Here is a 19,718-nt window from a genome sequence, read left to right as displayed (position 1 = left end):
ATCAGGTCAGTATTTAAAAGTAAATTCTTAATTTTACGCAAAGTCCAATATCCGCCGTGTTATTCTGTCATCTTTTCTCTCTTTTTTCCCAAAACGCGATAAACGCCACTCCGCCTTTCCACAGAATGCAATAAATCTGCTCCACAAATTACAGCGCACCATTCCACGCAATGTAAACAAACAATGGCGGCGCGTTGAGTACACAGAGTCCTAGTTTTCCTCATCTACTTTGTACTTCGTGATCAACAAACAAACAAAAACAAAATAATACTTTAATGGCATTGATAAACCTGTGATAGTTTTCTGTAACGGGAAAGAAACGTAAGCCATCAACATCTAATAATTTACGCGAGAGGCACTTGGGAGACGGGTGCTTGTTCTCCCGACAGCATCAAGCTCTGTCATATAATCTTTGAAAATCAAGTTATGGATTAAATTGTTTTATATTTTTATAACCTAAAGATGCTATGTGAAAGTTTGTCACAGAAAATAGTGGTTTTCATCTTGTCACTTTCTTGGTATAGAAAACATTTTTTTTACCGTTTTTACAGAAATTTGTCAAAATGGATTTATTGCGTTTTGCAACCAAACTCTTCAAATATTATTTATTTTAATTTTCATGTGCACATTTATTTGGACGAAACAATGTTATGGATGTGATAATGATTAAAGCTACACACTTACTAACTATGGAAAATAACTTAAACAGAGACTAGCATTGGTATTTAAGCCACCAAATATTAACATTTCAGATATCACTATGGTGAAAAAATATTTTTACATTGCATTTGCATGGAATTGCTCATATGAATCAACCATGTTGTTTGTGAGTTACAATAATAATGATGGTAAAAATAAGGTGGCAATTTAGCAGACACTTTTTGGTACAGGTGCCCTCTTTGTGTCCTTTCTACCAACCTCTTGTTTTCTCCATCCTGTCACTCTGCTGTAGTCAGAGTAAATGAGTTGGTCTATTATTGTTGCTAGTCTGGCAAGGCCTTATGCGGGTTTCTATCTGTATCAGCTCCAAAGCTGCAGACACTCGACTCAGGGTTTAGACTGCATGTAATTGGCCCGTAAGGGTGAGTGCTGGGGTTAAGGGAGTCTTTCCTCCAATGGCTGTTAGAAACTTTGAAGTACGGTAACTTTTATTGTAAGAGTGTGTCTTATTTTTTTAAGTGAGGCCTAAAGAAACTCCTATAAGCAGTGGTATGGAATAATGTACATTATAAAACATATTTTTCAAATTTTCCATTTTGATGCTGATTGGCCAATAGCTGTGGTTTGTGCATTACATATTTCACTGATCACTGTGGTGCATTATATCGTGCCTACTGTAACAACACACATCAACCATGACCATATAGTCATAAAATAATGCAGACTCCTATTGTTAAAACGTTTTTTGTGTGACATTGCTTGAACGTTTTGTAAAGGAATTATTCGTGTTTTTATTTGTTTTGCTTTTCTTCCAAGGATGTGGCTGCACGTGGATTGGATTTGCCCCAGGTTACATGGATTGTACAGGTCGGGTTCTTATTTAAATTTAATATTTCATAAACTACTGCTTTGATCAATTATCTATGTTAACGTATGACCGTATTATCATGAGACTATCTTTGTTGCAGTATAACCCTCCCGTTTCTGTTGAGGAATACGTTCACCGCGTCGGCCGCACGGCACGAATCGGTGCCCAGGGCAACAGCCTGCTTTTCCTCACCCCCTCTGAGACCGCCTTTGTGGATGTGCTGGCCAATCACAACATCAGGTGTGCTGACTGGCATCTTATCTATATCAGATTATCATTTTGATGAGCACTGACACAACAGTAGGGGAGTTGCTTGGGGCAGGTGCAGTCCACATTATTATTTAAAGCGATCAAACTGGGTCCTGTCTTTATTCCAAAGCGTGCACTGTAACAGTGGAAAGCTGAACTGATGAATTTCTGTTGATATCTGCTCTGGAGCCCAGTTATGAGAGAAAACACACGCTATGTGTTTCTGCATGACTGACTGTACAAGGAGAGACACCACACAGACAGCATGAATCTGTTCTCCTGGCACAAGAGCTTTGAAATTGTTTGGCATTAGTCAACAGTGTTAATCATTCTGAGACGTTAACAGAATATTTGATTAACACAATTTAAGGTGTCTCTCAAAAAATTAAGCTGGTAAAAAAATTATCCCTAGCTGTCACAGCGGCAGTATTTTTTACATACTGGTACCAAAAAGTGCATTTTAGTACCTCAAAGGTAAATATAGGTACCAAATGTATTTATATCTGTATCTAAATTGTACATATTAGGACCTTAATAAAGGGTGCACCACAGTTTTAATCCAGTATTAGATCCTGTTTAAATACGGTTCTCTCACATAACTGCAAATAATAAATTACAGCATTATTAGTGTATATTAAAATATCACAGTATATATGTATCAGATTATTTTTTGTTCTGTTGTGCTAATTTTGTTCAAGTAAAAAAATTCAATTGTTTGACCCAAACTCTTTCGTCCTCAGTCTGTCTGAAATGAAGATGAACGACATCTTGTCCGCTTTGATGCAGGACGGGCGCTTCAAAGGCAGAGGGAAATGGAACAGCAAGGTAACGCTCTGTGATGCCATGCGTGCGGCGATCTAACCCCAAAAAGTCAACGTAGACCGGTTCGGCTGCTGCAGCTGTTAGTGCTGAACTTTCCCTTCTTGGATGAGTATCACGTGTGGTTAAAAACGCAGGTCTAGAGAACAGCTGTGGGAAAAGAATGGCTTTATCTCCTTCTCTCCCTCCCTCTCAACAATAAAGAGCCCTCAGACAACAATGAACGAGTGTTTCTGCCACATCTCAGTCGGCCCTAATCCTGATTTAATGTCCTTTTCCCTCCCAGCACCAATTGGCTGCTTGTAATCCTCACCCATGCCGCCCCCCTTGTTATCAGCCTCATTTGGAAGATCAAAGGTCATTGATGGGGAGGGGTGGTGTCATCAGTTGTACAACTAATACCTTTGATGTGGTGCTTTTTTTTCGTATTAGCTATTGAGGTCATTAAATGCAGTGTTTATGTGACTGGGTTTACAGTATAACTGATGAAATGTATATTTTTCACTGTTTGTTTTTTTTTGTTTCATTGTGCAGAAATCAGCCGCTGCTTTTGAACAGGAGTTACGGGAGAGAGCCACTGTTTTACAGACAGATTTTGAAAATTATGTTCATGCTAATAATGATTCACTGCAAACAGCCAAGAGTGGTGAGTTTGCAGCAAATAGTATAAATTAGTTTTAATGGACTAATAGTAATATTTCTTATTATTTCTAACTTGAGCTAAAAAATAATTTGTATATAACACTTCAGGTTGCTTAGAATTGTCTACTCTTATGGTTGTAAATGTCTTTTTTTGGTCTTCTAGCTCTGCAGTCTTTTCTGAGAGCTTACACCACGTACCCCTCCAGTCTGAAACACATCTTCCACATCCGCAACCTGCACCTGGGCCACGCTGCTAAGAGCTTTGGCCTGAGGGACGCACCTCAGGGCCTGGCCAGCTCCATAACTACTAATCCTGCCAACTGCAAAAACAGTAAGAAGGGCAAAGATAAAGACAAAAGGTACAGCATGTTTTTAAAAGTCTGACAGTAATTTATGAATCTGTCAAACAGATTGCGACACCAAATTATGATCTAGATAAATTTACCTATGTAGTTACATTTTCCCTCTGGCTTCTGCAGATTTTAATAAAGTGCCTGCTTTTCTCCACGTGATGTTTGTCAGCTCCTCTAACGATTATGTTTTTACTACTTTTTAACGTAACATTTTTAAACAATTACAAATTAAGACATTCTTGTTAATCTAGACTCTGAAGTGTCAAGATAATTTACTGCCAAGATTATTTGACCTTGCATGTGAAAATTCAGCTAGTCATTTTTGTGATTTATTTGTCTTCTACTTAAAATCATAATGTAAAGAGCATTCTGTGAAAATAAAACCTTGTTATTTGTAATATTGACTGGTTAATACCATGTCAAAGATTGAAATCCGTGAGTGAAATCAAACTTTGATGCTCTTAATCTCGTTATTAAATTGAGACTTTAGCCCGGATTTCACAGATGGGGTCACAATTCTTTTATTTAATTTTTGCTGGCCACAGATTTACTTATACAGAGAAATGCAAAGAAAAAAGACATTGAAATAATATGATCATCAAATACATAAAAATATTTTGTCACATAAAACAAAAAATATATTTTTATATCCTTATCAAGGAAATTATTTTCCCTTGTAAGAAAAAATAAGAATAGAAATGAACGAACCCTTAACAACTTTTGTCTGCATTAATTCATTTAGCAATCTGTCATTCACTTTTATTTAATTAGACAAATGTGTACTCAAACCATATGTTTCACAGTGTAAAGAAGTGATACTTTAGTCACAGAGCATAGGTGAGCTTTTCCTTTACAAGGACATGATGTACTACTGTCATCCAGGAAAGGCAAAGTCTGTTGCAGCCATCATTTAGTACATTGTAATTATTTTCTTGCATGGAGTACAGTGCTGCTCGATTATTTATTTATTAATTTATTTATTTTTATTCACAATAATTGAACTCTATTAATATGTGACTTTGAAAACATGCATTTATTTAACTTTTTTTCTTAAGTAAGTGTTGAAATCGGCTACACAAATTTATATTTTAATCACACAATAATTGTTTCTCGGTTATCTTTTTTTTTAATCAAAAATTGAAATTGATAATTAATTAACGATTAATTGCACAGCCCTAATGGAGTACTTCAGATTTTAGGCGGATACATATTTGGTGAATAACTAGAAATTAGACCCTAACACATCAAAACTGAAATTAATTTGAATCTTGAAATAAATGACTAAAATGAGTTAATAGAAGAGCAGGACCAGAAAATGTGGAAATGGTTTTGCCTTTTCAACCCTGCGTCCACGCCAGCAACGGCAAGATTATATTTCAAACCAAAAAAATCATAGTTGTCACCCTGTCTGTGAAATACAGGCTGAAGTGTTTTCGTGAAACCAAACCATGCCCGGGCGCGTTTGACCCCCAAAGCCTGGTTCATTTGACTAGTGTGATCGCTCTGTACCGCAAATCGTGCCAGAGCGTGTTTCAAAAGGAGACATGTCAATTGCGCGACCACTCACCTTCATCTGCCTTCGTAAAAACCTTCTGATGCGCGCAGCAGGGTTTCATGAATGTCGGAGCTGCACACACGACAGATCAACTAAGCAATATAAAGGCATGTGTGAGGGGTTGTGTGTCATTGCGCACCAAACAACTCAGAATAAAAAACACAGACTTAACATCATGATGGGCTCCAGTGTTAAGAGAACACTTTACTTTCTGTTTTCTTCAAAACAATCGCATCCTAATGACAAAAGCGCGCCTAGGCTCGGATCACTTAAAGTACAGTGTGAGTGCGTGCTTCTGGGGGAGTAGGGAGGGGGGAAAATCACGCTGGTGCACAGTTTGGTTGCATTAGCCCCAATGTAAGTGCGCCCTTAAGGGCAGTTTCCCCGGACAGGGCTTAAGACAAAATGCATGCCTTGGCTGTCTTAACTGAAATCAACTTGCAGTGACATATTTTAAAATAAGGAGTTTGGTCCCAATATGCAATAAATCCATTTAGATTAATTTGGATAAAATGTGTTTTCTATACCAAGAAAGTGACGATGAAAACCATATTTTTTTGTTAAAAACTTTCACATAGCATCTTTAGGTTATAAGAACATTAAAAATTCTAATCCATCATTTGATTTTAAATGATTTATTATAAAGCTGATTAGGGCTGGGCAAAAAAATTGATTTTTCGATTAATCGTTTTTTTTTTTACGTGGTCGATTAAAAATCGATTCTCACAGAGCAGAATCGATTTTTTTTTTCTCATATTTATTTTCGCAAACATTAAACGGAGGAATGGAAGCATTTTACATTTCGCAAGAAAGACTTTTAATTTAAAAGTAAGGCTTTTAATTTCTTTTTATTAATTACCCACTTGTAAACTGCTGTTCACTGATCTTTTTTATTAATATAGTATTTGTATTAAATCTATATTCATTGAGTTGAATCGAGAATCGAGTATAAAAACCTACCTGAGAACCGGAATCGAAAATGTAATCGAGAATCGGAATCGAATTGATTTGATAGCTTGTGAATAGAAATCGAATCGATCTGGAACATCTGAATCGATACCCAGCCCTAAAACTGATTATTTTTTCTGCAAAAATGCAATAAATCCATGACAAGTTTTTACAAAATGCTATAAATCTATTGAATCAATATATAAATGTGAATTCATCTTTGCTGGTATTCATTTAGTTATCTGTTGGTATACATTGATAAAAAAAAAACATTAATGGCATTAATCAAAACATTTACTTTTGTCATATTAATAACAATGTCATTGCTGCTGTCATCCTTGGGATATCGTCGCTGAACTTTTTTGACAGCGATCAGATGTAAAATGTTTTTGTCCTGCTCGATTTTTGTTGAGTTCGAGTAAAATAATGGAAAGCTTTTCATAAGATCACCTGAGGTCAATGTGTTATCATGACAGAGGCTTGATGCTGTCGTGTGAGAACAAGCAACAGCCGGCATTTTTCCTTCGACCGAGTGCCTCTCATGTAAATTATTAGATTTTGATGGCTTATGTTTCTTTCCTGTCACAGAAAACCTCCACGGGTTTATCAATGCCATCAAATTATTATTTTGTTTTTGTTTGTTTGTTGATCATAAAGGAGATGAGGAAAACTAGGAATCCGTGTGTATTCAAAGCGCTGCCGTTATTGTTTACAATGCATGTAATGGTGCGCTGTGATTTGTTGAGCAGATTTAATAATTAGAGACTGGCGTTTGGAGTAAAGATGACAGAAAACATGGCGAATATCGGATTTTGCATAAGAAATTAATTTACTTTTTAATACTGACCAAATACAATGATTTTGGTGGTAACTAATTGTTTTTTTAAATGGCGTTTATCGCATTTTGGAACCAAACTCTTCAAATATATCAGTGCTATTGTTTTGTCTCAGTATGCACACCAGTAATGTTTTTTTGTGAGGTATGTTTGTGAAAACTACTTGAATGACCTTTACTACACAGCTTGTTGAAATGCTTGATTCTGATTGGCCAGTTGCGACGTTTGCATATTTGTTATTCCCAGATAACAATCGCTCAAAAATAACAACACACGATAACCTGGATACTGCAAATAATTTTTAATATTGTACAAAAATGTAATATAAATATGTATTAAATATTTGATATTATATTTACAAATGATTAAACCCAATAGTGTGTTTGTGACATTTGAACGTAAAGTTAACAGGTTTTCCTTGCGTAGGTCTCCATTCGTTAAAAAATAAGCAAATCAAATATTTCCAGTCAGTATTTAATGTTCCTTACCTTACTTATGAGGTAAATAGCCATGTAATATGTGGAATAATGTACAGGCAGCCAATTGTTATCGCAAAATAATTACTTTAGTGTTATACAAGACCCTCCACTTCACTTCGGGGCCCTGATCACACTATCAGGGCTTATTTCTGTGACGACAACCTGCTGCCTTTACATTATCCCTTACTTGTATAACTAAGGTTTAGCCCTGGACCCTATTCAGGAAAATGCGCCTTTATTTAATAATGAGATTAGAAGCATCAAAGTCTGATTTAAATCATTGATTTCACATTGGTTTTAGTCTGTTGACTCAGTCAATATTAAAGCTATCAAGGTTATGTTTTTTACAATATACTATGTAGGATGATTGTATCTAAAACCGTAAAAATAATGACTTCAGCTTGATTTTCCTGGGCAAAAAAAAACATGAGAATCAGATCATTATTTGACTCATAACAGCTATAATCAAGACCGTATGGCACATCTTCAAGTGTTAACCAAATCACAGCTTGTGTGAAACCCCCCCCAACATCCTATAATTATGGCTGTTGTAACAATCAGGCTTGTATCCCGTGTTGGGTAAGTTACTCAAAAAAAGTAATTAATTACTAGTTACTAATTACATCTTCAATCATGTCATTAGATTACTGTACAAATGACTCTTTCTAACAAGTATTTAATTGTTAGAAATTCTCACTATTAACTGATTGGTTATTAGCATGAATATTACTGAGATGTTGGCTGTTTATTAATACTGATTCTGCAAAACCTTATTCTACATCTTTAATCCTATCCAATTTCTACCAATACTTAAACCTAACAACTACTTTATGAAGTATTAATAAGCAGTAATTAGGACTATATTGAGAAGTAGTTATTAGTGAGAATTGGAACTAAAAATGTGTGACCAGAATAATTTATGTACTTTTATATGATTTAGAGCCGTTTTGACTCATTATTCTTATTAACTTATACAAATAAGTGAGAAGGATACATAAAAACATCATCTTCAACCACTTAACTGTCACTCTTCCTCTAAAGGAACACCTAGGTTTACTTTAATAATTTGCATGTAAATGTTTATTGAATATTTATTGAATGCATATTAATTTTATTTATACCACGGGTCTTTTGAATGCTGTATTGTGAGAAATGTTCCGTGGGTATGCATTCATTTCTGATAACCACACACCTAACTTGTCAAATGTCTTAAAAATTGGCACCAGAGCAATGTTTGTGGTAACCGTGGTATAAGAGGAATAATTGTCAAATTTTTGTAGATTTATACCATGATATAGTGTTATGGATATGTAAGGAATAATTGACGACGGTCCTTTGAATTATTTAAAAATAATGCACACACCCGCGGTGCCGCATTGCACCTTGGGTGTGCATTATTTTCTTTAATTCAATGGCCCTTCGTCAATTATTTCTTACATATTCATAACACTATATCATGGTATAAATCTACAAAAATGTTGACAAACTATATATTACTGGAAAGATTTGTCGTTTTTATATTTCAAAACGTTTTAGCAGTAATAATAATGCAGCGACAGTAATTTATTAATTTGTGACAAGAGTATGCAGCAATCGTTGACACCTAGTGGATGTTGTTGGTAAAACGACAAAAATGTGATACAAACTTAATTTTTTACGATTTAACTTTGAAATTTGGATCACAACTACTTCAGACTTATGTTTACATTATTACTTTTTTGAAATATTTACATTTTTATAATTTTATTTATAAAATTAATATGTTATTGCATAATTGTTAATTATTAAAATAAATGTAAACTGCTATTACATTTTTTCTGTTTAATATTTTCACCTCCAGAAACTTCAGTGAAAAACCTTAAATTGTTGTCTTTAAAACAAGATCAAGCTTCTAGACCAATTAAAAATTATTGGTAACACTTTAGTATGGGGAACACTTTATTAATTATGACTTTTGCCTCAGTAAACTCCCAATTTACTGCTAATTTAATAGCTAATAAGGTAGTTGTTGTAGCCGTTAGGTTTAGGTATTGGATTGGGTTAAGGGATGTACAATATGGTCATGCAGAACAAGGCATTAATATGTAATTTATAAGCACTAATAAACAGCCAATATGTAAGCTAATAAGACACTAGTTAAAAGTAAGAATTGGTCCCTATACTAAAATGTTACCAAATTATTCTATATAATTGTTCTACAGTCCATACAAAGTAACTGTAATTAAATTACTGGAAAAATAAAAGTAATCCCTTACTTAACTTTTTAAACAAAAACCATTTAATTTTAGAACCATTTAATTTGCTCTCAGTATATCGTATACCATCATGGCTGCCCAGAAACCTGCAAGTCCAGCTGTGCTGGAGAAAAGCCCATCACTCGCATGCTCTCTTGGCAGCTGTGAGTCTTTCTCTGTAGCCGAGCTCTTCAGGGTCAAAGAGGAGTAGTCAAGTACCGCCCGTACCAGCTGCAGGTTTTACCTTTCACCTTTGACAACATCGCACTTACCTTCCCCCATCTTTATAAAAGCCTGGTTTAGGTTATCTTAACAGAATAACACCTGCGTTGGCTACAAAACATATTCTTAATCTGATTTTGCGAAAGCAGCCCTTGCCACGTGACTCCCTTGAGCTCAAGGTCAGCTAGGTGTGATTTGGAAATGCTGGGGACAGCATTAGGCTGGTAATGTTTGATTATTTACTGATGTTATGGCAGGTAGTAAGCACATTGCAGTACGGTTGTTAGGCACTAACTATGAGGTCTGGCCAGTGCTTGACACTGCGGGTTATTAGTGGTCATCTCCCACAGGAACGAAACTGGCACCAGGAGCGTGGTGTCTAGTTAGCAAATGCCATGTCCAGACTAGTTTGTGTGTCTGCGGTGTGGATCCATGGGTGTTGAGTGGTCAGATGCTCAGCAGGACACTTAATTAAGCTGAGGCAAGCTTTTAGCCCTGGCCGAACAGCGCACGGAGAACGTTTGCTGTCATTTCTGTCAGACAGCGAAGAGCTTTGAGTGTGGGTGCGAGTGTGTTTGAATCAAGAATATTCACAAAGTGTGAATGCGTTTTTATACCTGACCCACACATTTAATGATCACAGTTCCCTTGAAAGACCACTACTGTCATTCAAAAATTTTGCTTAAAGGGATAGTTCACCCATTTACTCGGCCTCCTGAGTTTCTTTCTTTCTTTCTTTTGTTGAAGATATTTTGATAAATAATGGAAACCACACAGTTGACGGAATCTATTGACTTCCATAATTTTTTAAAAGTAAATATGTGCCGTCAACTGTGTAGTTTATCAAAATATATTCTTTTGTATTTAACAGACTAAAGAAGCTCATATGGGTTTGCAAAAAAACACGAGAGTAAATGATGTCAGAATTTTTGGTGAACTATCCCTTTAACACAATTGCATTCTGTTGTATTGTACCTTCCTTTCATCACACCTTCAGTTCTTACACGTGCCTTTGAGGTAAAGGCTTAAAAGCCCCTGCGTGTGCTGTCTCTGTACTGTAAAAAGGATGTCAGATACAGTTTGATAGAATTTGATGTTAAAGTTACTTAACGGAAGGTTAGTGGCACTTTGCATTTAATTGAGTGGTGTTGCTTTGTTTCCCGCAAGGAGACCAGATGTGTAACATTCTCGCGAGCCATTCTTCACTTTATCGAGTTTTAAAAGGATAGTTTTGTGCTCGGAATAAGTATTGTGAGTCTCATCACTCTCTATATTGGGTTGTGTAAAATAGAAAATTAATGCGTGTGGAGTTTTGACTTCACTATTGCATGATCTGTACAACAGGGAGCAGTAGCATGTGTCTAACCACTAGTAATTGGCAGGGTGACCTGCAGCAGGACCTGTGAATAAAACCCATGGAGCAGGACAATAGGTCAGTCCCTGAAGAGCTGCCCCCATAGCGCACTCGCACTCTCTCTCTGCTGCCCAGACAACAGACAACACCCGTAATGAACTTATCTTCAGTCACGGCTGACAGCTGACATCTATATTAACCAGCCAACCCTCTCTATAGAATATTCATGCAGCAGTCGATGCGACTTAACTGGTCAGCGCTTTGGCCCCGTTAACATTTACCTTTCCGAGCCTAATTGTGCGCGTGACATCTTCGCGCGTCGTGCCGTGCCTCGCAGCTTCAGTCGAGTCTAGCCGTCTTGTCAGGAGAGACTTCATTACAGCAGGCTGTGGTGTACACTGTCCATGTCCAGACAAGATTTCTCTAATGAGCAGATCACACCAGTATGAACATACACACACATTCATAGACATGTGAGACCTCCGGTACACAGGAGAAAGGCCATTACTGGGAACCGCACCGAAATGGCCCCAGAAATACACGCGTATCCCTCGGAGAGTTCAATTCTATTTATATTTTATAGGATAGTAGTGGTAACTCTATAACGGTCTATTTTAATGGATATATACAAATGTAAATAAAAATAATAATAAAAAAGTAAGCAGTTCATACACTACTTCTTTCCTGAAGCTGGAGTTTGTAATGCATATAGGCACGCAAACTACATTGGCTTTCTTTGCTACATCTTTCCAAATCCTGTGGTTCCACTCACAGCTGTATACTACTGACTGTATATTGACAATTTCTTCTGTTCTTACGATCATGATATGTTTTGTTTTAGTTTGTCTGTGTTCAGCTAATCCCCATGTCATTGTTTGTGATATCTGGTTATATTGTGGCTGCTGATAATGCTGTTAAACTTCAAGCTTTTGATCTGCATTGCGTTGCTTAGAACTCAGCCAGCATGTAAGAGAGTCCCTTATGGTCTTTATTATGGCTCCCAGTCTTTGTTTTCAAAGAGGATTTTGAAGCCTTGCTGCATGAACTCAGTAGCCCTGCTGATGGAGGAGTGTTTCTGAGGCATATATCATAAATATATGATCGATCTGGCAGTAAGTGTGAGTAAAGTATTATTATATAGGATATAAACACCCATTCAAGTATGCCTATAGACATCCTTCATATCGCCTGTAGGTGTCCCTGTAGAGTGCTCAGGGACCGAAAAAACAATAACTGCTGTCTCATACTGCCTCTAAGCCCTGGGGGTAGAGTGTGTCGTGTGTCACCGTGAGGTAGATGTGTGTGTATTGGATCCTTAAGCAGCCCCATGGGGGCAAAGCATCGCTTCGTTCTTCCAGAGTTATTGATTAGATAAACAGTCACTAGTTTTACATCAGGCCCCCGCTGCTGTCCATGAGGCCTTTATTGACGACAGTGGGAAATGTGCTCGAGATACTTTTGAGCCCAGACAGGCTGGGTGTCTTTCTCTGTGTGCTGCGAACGCGATGTAAATTTTCTAAGCAATTTACAAGTCATTATCACCTACATGGTGCTGTTAATTTTCCGTTTACATTTATTTTAAAGCACTATTTCCTATGCGTATGAAAGATGAGTTGTTTACAACGCATTTGTGTTATAATTGGAAATCCACTGATAATAAAATTGTTTACCCTTAGACGATTATTCACACTGTTATCTGCTGATACGTTGCTGATAGTTTGGTGGTTATATTAACTAAATTGTGAAGATTTAATTTTCTGAATGTTATTCTTCATATAATATTGAACATTAAACTAGTGATGTTTCTTTACATTTTTTATAAACCGAGCTTTTTTGATTGACAGGATATGACATGACATTGGCTGCTTTAAAACTATTGGCCGATATTTTGAAAATTGGCTTTTATTAGCCGATACCGATTATTAGCAGATATATCGATGCATATACACACACACACACACACACACACACACACACACACACACACATATATATAAATAATTGTTAAATGCGGGTTGTAGTGTGATGTTATAATCATCAGCCATAAAGTTCTTATAGTGTAATATTTTTTTTCAGGATGCCTCCCAGGAAGCTAAAAAGCAGAGAGTGTTAAACCTAATACGATAAAATTTGCTTTTATCAGCTGATACGATTATAAGCCGATATATTGATGCATCTCTAGTTATAATTGTTAAACTCTGGTTGTAGCGTAATGTTATTATCATCAGCCATAAAAGTTCTTATAGTGTAATATTTTTTCAGGATGCCTCCCAGGCAGTCAAAAAGCAAAAAGTGTGTTAAACCTAATACGATAAAATTTGCTTTTATCAGCCGATGCGATTATTTGCCGATATATTAATGCATCTCTAGTTATAATTGTTAAACTCGGGTTGTAGTGTCATGTTATAATCATCAGCCATAAAAGTTCTTATAGTGTAATATTTTTTTCAGGACGCCTCCCAGGAAGCTGACAAGCAAAGAGCGTGTGTCAAACCTAATGCGATCTGAGTATGTCAGTGGGATAGAGGGAGAATCCAAGTCTAAGAAGAAGAGAAAAAAGAAAAAGGGTAGCACAGAGGAATCTGCTGAAGCTTAAAAAGGAAGCTATAGGAGCAGAGGAAGTGCTGAGGTCAGAGCACCTGCATCCAGATGGATTCACACGAGTTCACAAACAGAATATGACATTTGTGCCTGTAACAAAGCAAGGTGGCTCAGAAGCATGGACTGAAAACATGCAAAAACCTTGATGTAGATGACAAAATAATGTGTTTGGGGGTGAAACCCTGGAATATTTGATTAAGTCTGCAGTCACTTTTGAGCTGCGAAATTGTTATGTGTCTTGTAACTATTTGAACAGTGTGATTTTACAAAAAAGCTTTTTCATGTATTGACTTGAAACACTGTCACTATATTTTAAAATAAAACTGAGTTGTATACAGTATTTTGGTATTGGTTTTGATTTCCTGCGCATATGCTGGTAAATTAAATGCGATGTTTTAAAGCAAATGACGAAAATACTGAATAAAAAAAGTATGCAGTTATTTTTGCCTGTTTCGTAAGCTTAAATTTGAGATAGGGTCAGTTACGCTGACCAGCTGTCAAAGCGTTGCGTCTTACTTTCTTTCGTTGACCAGCTGCTGTATTTGGCCACGACTTCACATCGAGCGCTTAAAGAAATTTGACCAGAATATAACGTTTCATGGTCGCTTTATTATTATAAAGGCCGCGTGTTATGTTGCTAGTTAAACTCTGATTGGTGTGTTATAATTAAAACGACTATTATGATTGGTCAATTAAACCCAAACAACGAAACAATTACTTAGATTAGCTCGATTCAATTTGTGTGAGTGTTATTTATGAGGCGTTATTGAAAGCTTTGAAATATATTAATTTACGTCAAAGATTTACATAAGGTTTCGTGCTGATTGCCAAATTTAAATTGGTGTGAAATTGCACTTTGTGTACACGATATAGCTACATGAGGTTAAAAATTAAGGCGGGGAAATGTTTAATTTTATATAGGCCTACCTGCGTCACCGACTGGTGCGTATCGCTTTGCAGATATATTGTGAAACCCGCACAAATTGATTTTTATTTTTAATAATTTGGGTATCATAAATTCACAACTGATTTCGTTAAATGCCAGATTAAAAAACAAAACAAATACTAATATATGACAAATTCACAGTTTTTATTTAAAAAAAGTATTTTTGGCGTCTGTTTAACTGTACTGTACAACACAACAATTTCCACAAAGACGTGTTAAATATCTGAAAAGGCTGCAGGGCTGAAATGATGTTTGCGCTCATCTGTGCATTAAGAAAACTCTCACATTTTAGTATAATATTCCAATAGTGATGACAATGTTAAGCAATAAGACAATTATAATTATTTGTGACAAATTACATATGCAACACATTATTACTAGTGGTTTTATTGTTGTTGCTCCTGTTCGTGAAACGAATGTTTATTCTAAGGTAAAATAAAAAAATCCCAAATAATAATTGTTCATAATTGCATATCATTGTGATGAAATTACTGTGTCTACTAATGCTATTTGAATGTTTATTTTGGTTTGCTTGCGTCATGGTTTTGTGTGTAAATAAACGACGTCGTTTCTTAGGGAAAAGCAAATGTCTGATCCGAGAACTGTCACAGTTTCATAAGGTTCATGGTAAGGTCTTTTCAGAACCTCGTCAAATGCTTTTCTGGTAATGTCTCTTTAGCATTTTAACGTTTAATAAATAGTTAGAATTCACCATTTGGTCAGAGAGTCATTTGGAAAGTCTATTATTGCGCGTTTAGTTTTTGTTACATGGGTTTGTCCAAGCGCAACCCCGTTGTTCCTGAGTTTGGAGCTGTGACAGGTTGGATGCGTTCATCGCGGCGTGTGTCGAGGTATCACTCCAGATAGAGATACTGGATCTCCCGCGCCCTGAAGACCGTGCAGGAGGATCCTCGGTACAAGAGGCCGTTGAACGGGTGGCGGAGGCACTGATGGTCCTCTGTATAAATACAACCCTGGTCCCGGGTCGAGGTTTGAGACTAAACTTTGTGGGTAAAAATATGGTGATGGGAACATTCTCTGAAGTGCTGAGTAATTTCCCGCTTCAGCGAGAAGCTCAAGTCCAACTGCTGTCTGCCGCTTCCACTTCGTCCTGTATTAGAAAAAAATCAATATGATAGCAAGCTGTGAGTGTTTTGACCAACAATTTAGTGTGCCATGTTATACATTTTTAACCATATTTCAATTTAAGCATTATAGTAATAGCAATTTCATTATGTGCATCTAGTTTAAGTAGATATCGTTCAGCTTGTTTGTGGGGTTTCAATTTAAAATAGGACTATTTCGTATTTTTAAAATACAGCCAGTGTTTTACGAATAATTTAGCAAATAAAGCTATGGGGAAAATATGCCGCTTCATGTAATCTAAAGTTTTTTTGTTTGTTTTTCGATTATTAATCCGTGTGATATCTCTTGCAACAGTCATTCTTCAAATTGTCACTCAGAAAGCCATTTCAAATGAATAATTAATAATTTTGGCAATTGTTTAATTACTACGCGGAAGTTAAATTATTGATATCCCGTGCAACAATTTATAATTTATGACTAAATGTGTTGCGTTGTTGTATATGCTGAATTTGTTTTTCTTTTTATTTTAACAGTAAACAGATTTTAAATAATTTATATTTTAAAATATTGCCCGTTTTTGTTGAACAAAAGTAGCCTAAGTTTGCTCGTCGTCAGTTCCCTCCTTTATTTTCTATTTTACAGTACAACTCTATTAGCCTTAATGTCACAAGATGCTTTCATTCACCTGCGGTTTTGGTACCAGGTTTTGACCTGTGTGTCTGTGAGGTTGAGAGATGCTGCCAGCTCCATTCTGTCCTGTACACTCAGGTATTTCTGACGCTCGAAGCTCCGCTCAAGCTGCCCCAGCTGGTGATCAGTGAACGCAGTGCGGGCTTTACGTGGCTTCTTCAGTCGCGAGCTCGAGCTGTCCCTACTACTGGAGATTTCTCGTTCAGCTTCATCTTTCACTGAAAAAATACAATGACAAAATACATGGTAAATATTTATTCATCAATTTGGCAAAATATGAACTATGTTGTAGGCTACTAACATTCTCACTACTAGATGCCAATCCGCATGTCTGTTTCACTGTATAGGCTATTTCGCATTTGACTCAGATCATTTTATATTATTTCAGATTTTAATCATGTTTCTAGTTATTCAGCTTTATAATGTTATGTGCATTAGACGAACGTTTAACATGACTGTGCATCACAAGGACTAATATATTTTGATGTATGTTGCATCAAAAAATATAACACCCTTAAGTTTTAACGATGAGATAAAAATATACGGCTTTGTAGTATGCAGCCAATAAAATAAAATTAAAAAGAATACATTTCCTAAATTAAAACGTATTTTGGGCGACATTTGGGCGCACACAGATCCTTTCAGTTTAGAAAACTTGGTTCATATCTAATATTTTTATGAATGATTATGGATGATTGGGTTCAGAACTAGGTATATTTTAAACGTCCAAGAGAAAAATTGTTTTTTCATTAAATAGTTTGTTACGATAAAAAATACATGTGGCAATCTATTTACACCTAGACTTTTAAATCATAAAATCAATGACAACCGATAGTGAAAAAATTAAAACGTACATAAACCAATAAACGCAATATTGTGATGCATTTTACTATAGTCAACATAAGTATATCAGTATATATATTTTTTAATATTTTGTAATCACAAGTTATAGCCTAATTCACCATTTTATATCTTGAGTTCTACCATCAAAGATATTTTAGCCACTGCATTTCGGAGAAAGTGAGCGCAGTTTTTTAGAAATAGTAAAAGACATAGCGGCGCGTGAATGTTGCTACAAATATTAACTAACGCAAATCGAATTAGGCCTAAATAATATCAATAAATATTAACTGATAAAAAGTAAAATTCAAACTACATTGTAAACATTGTTTTACTTAAAAGAACATGTTTCTATTTTCCTCGTGGTCACACTTTATTATACGCCATCACTTTTACATTGCAATTATACATTTCACTGTTAAATAATAATGATTAACAACATGTAATTACTAAAGGGTTGGTGTTAGGATTAGGGTTTGGTTTAGTTGCATGTAATTATGCATAATTAAATGTTATTACTATAATAATTACGTAGCATGTGTAACAAAGACTGTAAAATAAAGCGACACAGCCCTCGTTTTTTTACGTGTAAGATGTACTAAAAACACAAAGCAAATGTCTCACCCCTAAATTCACTCTCCGAAGACGAGTTGCTGTGAAGTTTATCCATACAGTCCTCAGCATCTTGGGCTGGCTGTCCATTACTGGAATAAGGAGCACATGTTGCCAGAGGTTTGCAGTCCGCCAGAATATCTCTGATGAAAAACGAAGACGTTACCGTTCGCGGCTGCTGGGATATTTGTAAAGGAGAGTCCAGTCCGAGAGTGCGAGCATGTCTCTGCACCGAATCGTCCACCGAGCTCCGTCTAGGTGACGGAGGTGACGAGCAGTCGCTGTCCATGTCCGATCGCGTGCTCAACTGCGCCGGAGACCTGCACGGACTGCTTGGTCTGTGAGAAAGTATAGACTCGATACCAAAGCTTGACCCGTTTGTTGATACCTCCATCGCAATTACGATACGGAATCAAATTGGTATCAAATGTGCATTTGTTCTTTCTGAACTGCTGTGATTTTGGTAATACAGAGGCGTAAAAAAATCCACATTCAGATCAAATCATTGCTCGTTATTGTCAAAAAAATCTCTCTCAAAAACGCAAAAATCCTTTTGATCCTGTCCCAACAGAGATACCAAAAAGTCTGCTCAGTATTTATCACTGATTTTCTTTTCTTTTTTATCAGATCCTTGTGTCGTTCACTTCAATTCAGCTTTGTTGAAAATGTTCTCGTACAGTTCCTCAAAGTGAAGCTCATCCGTGATGTGTACAGGTCAGTTTCAGCACCATGGACAGGCCCGACCGCTCACCTATACATCAGGAACGATGCGCGCGCGTAAATATGTCAAACTTACACAGATCTCCTACAACTACAACCATACTAAGCCAGATCTTCCGACCCAAAGCCTAAGCTGAGGTGTAAATTTCTAGACCAGGTCTACGAGGACTAAACCTGTGTAAGAGAGTATAAACACAGGCAGTGATCTTCACGACCTAAAAATGACACCCTCAAGGAAACAACCAATGCCTGCGGAGGAATACGCTTTTAAAGGTGTCCAGGCCGCGTTTGTCCTGAGCGCTACGTGTTTATTGGTTAAAGGTTTTTTTGGAGGGGGGGTGATGATCACGTACGTGTTGTGGGAGGGGGAGAAATGTAGTCACCCTCCTTCTTTCTCTTTAAATAAATCGCAGGCAGAGATTTACCACAAGCTAGTCTAAAATGAAGATTCTGAAAAGTGGTGTCATAAAATAACCATTTCTCTTTTCACACCTTTCTGACAGCCTTTCTTCCTGTTCTCTGTAAAACCTTTATTCCATTATTTCTACTGCAAAGAACCTTTAGTGAACAGAAAATTTCTGTAGATAAAACCACACCATTAATTCAGGAACCTTTAATTAGGATAATTTAGGAACGATTTTTTAAAGTTATGTATATGTATACATGTATGTGTGTGTGTGTGTGTATATATAAAATAACATATTAAAAATAAAAAAAACTATATATATATATATATATATATATATATATTCATACATAAATATGCATAAATATATACATATACATATATATATTCATATATATATATATATATATATATATATATATATATATATATATTCATACATAAATATGCATAAATACATACATATATATATATATATATTCATATTCATATTCATATATATATATATTAGTATTTTATTATTATTAATATGTTATTTTTAAGAGGCTATATATATATATATGTATATGTATATGTATATATTTATGTATGTATGAAT

At 36.0% G+C, this 19,718-nt stretch overlaps 2 protein-coding genes across 2 annotated transcripts in view; one reads left to right on the top strand and one right to left on the bottom strand.

Moving 5' to 3' along the window:
- Positions 1–14,158, top strand: part of ddx31 (DEAD (Asp-Glu-Ala-Asp) box polypeptide 31) — a 31,646-nt gene extending 17,488 nt beyond the window's left edge. Inside the window, exons 15-20 of the mRNA XM_065250221.2 lie at positions 1,477–1,527; positions 1,629–1,768; positions 2,518–2,602; positions 3,131–3,242; positions 3,402–3,597; positions 13,671–14,158. Of these exons, the coding sequence (XP_065106293.1) occupies positions 1,477–1,527; positions 1,629–1,768; positions 2,518–2,602; positions 3,131–3,242; positions 3,402–3,597; positions 13,671–13,815 (729 nt within the window). The 3' untranslated portion in view covers positions 13,816–14,158. The remainder of the gene's footprint in view (positions 1–1,476; positions 1,528–1,628; positions 1,769–2,517; positions 2,603–3,130; positions 3,243–3,401; positions 3,598–13,670) is intronic.
- A 733-nt stretch (positions 14,159–14,891) lies between these two features.
- Positions 14,892–18,978, bottom strand: barhl1a (BarH-like homeobox 1a). Its single transcript, XM_065250002.1, has 3 exons — positions 18,007–18,978; positions 16,538–16,760; positions 14,892–15,877 (listed from the first exon to the last, which is right to left on the bottom strand). Exons 1-3 carry the CDS (start codon positions 18,386–18,388, stop codon positions 15,598–15,600), a joined length of 885 nt encoding a protein of 294 aa, XP_065106074.1. The 5' UTR covers positions 18,389–18,978; the 3' UTR covers positions 14,892–15,597.
- Positions 18,979–19,718: the final 740 nt, after the last annotated feature.

This window comes from Paramisgurnus dabryanus, chromosome 5, assembly GCF_030506205.2.
Source record: "Paramisgurnus dabryanus chromosome 5, PD_genome_1.1, whole genome shotgun sequence".
NCBI lineage: Eukaryota > Metazoa > Chordata > Actinopteri > Cypriniformes > Cobitidae > Paramisgurnus > Paramisgurnus dabryanus.
This window is presented reverse-complemented; position numbering and strand designations above follow the sequence as displayed.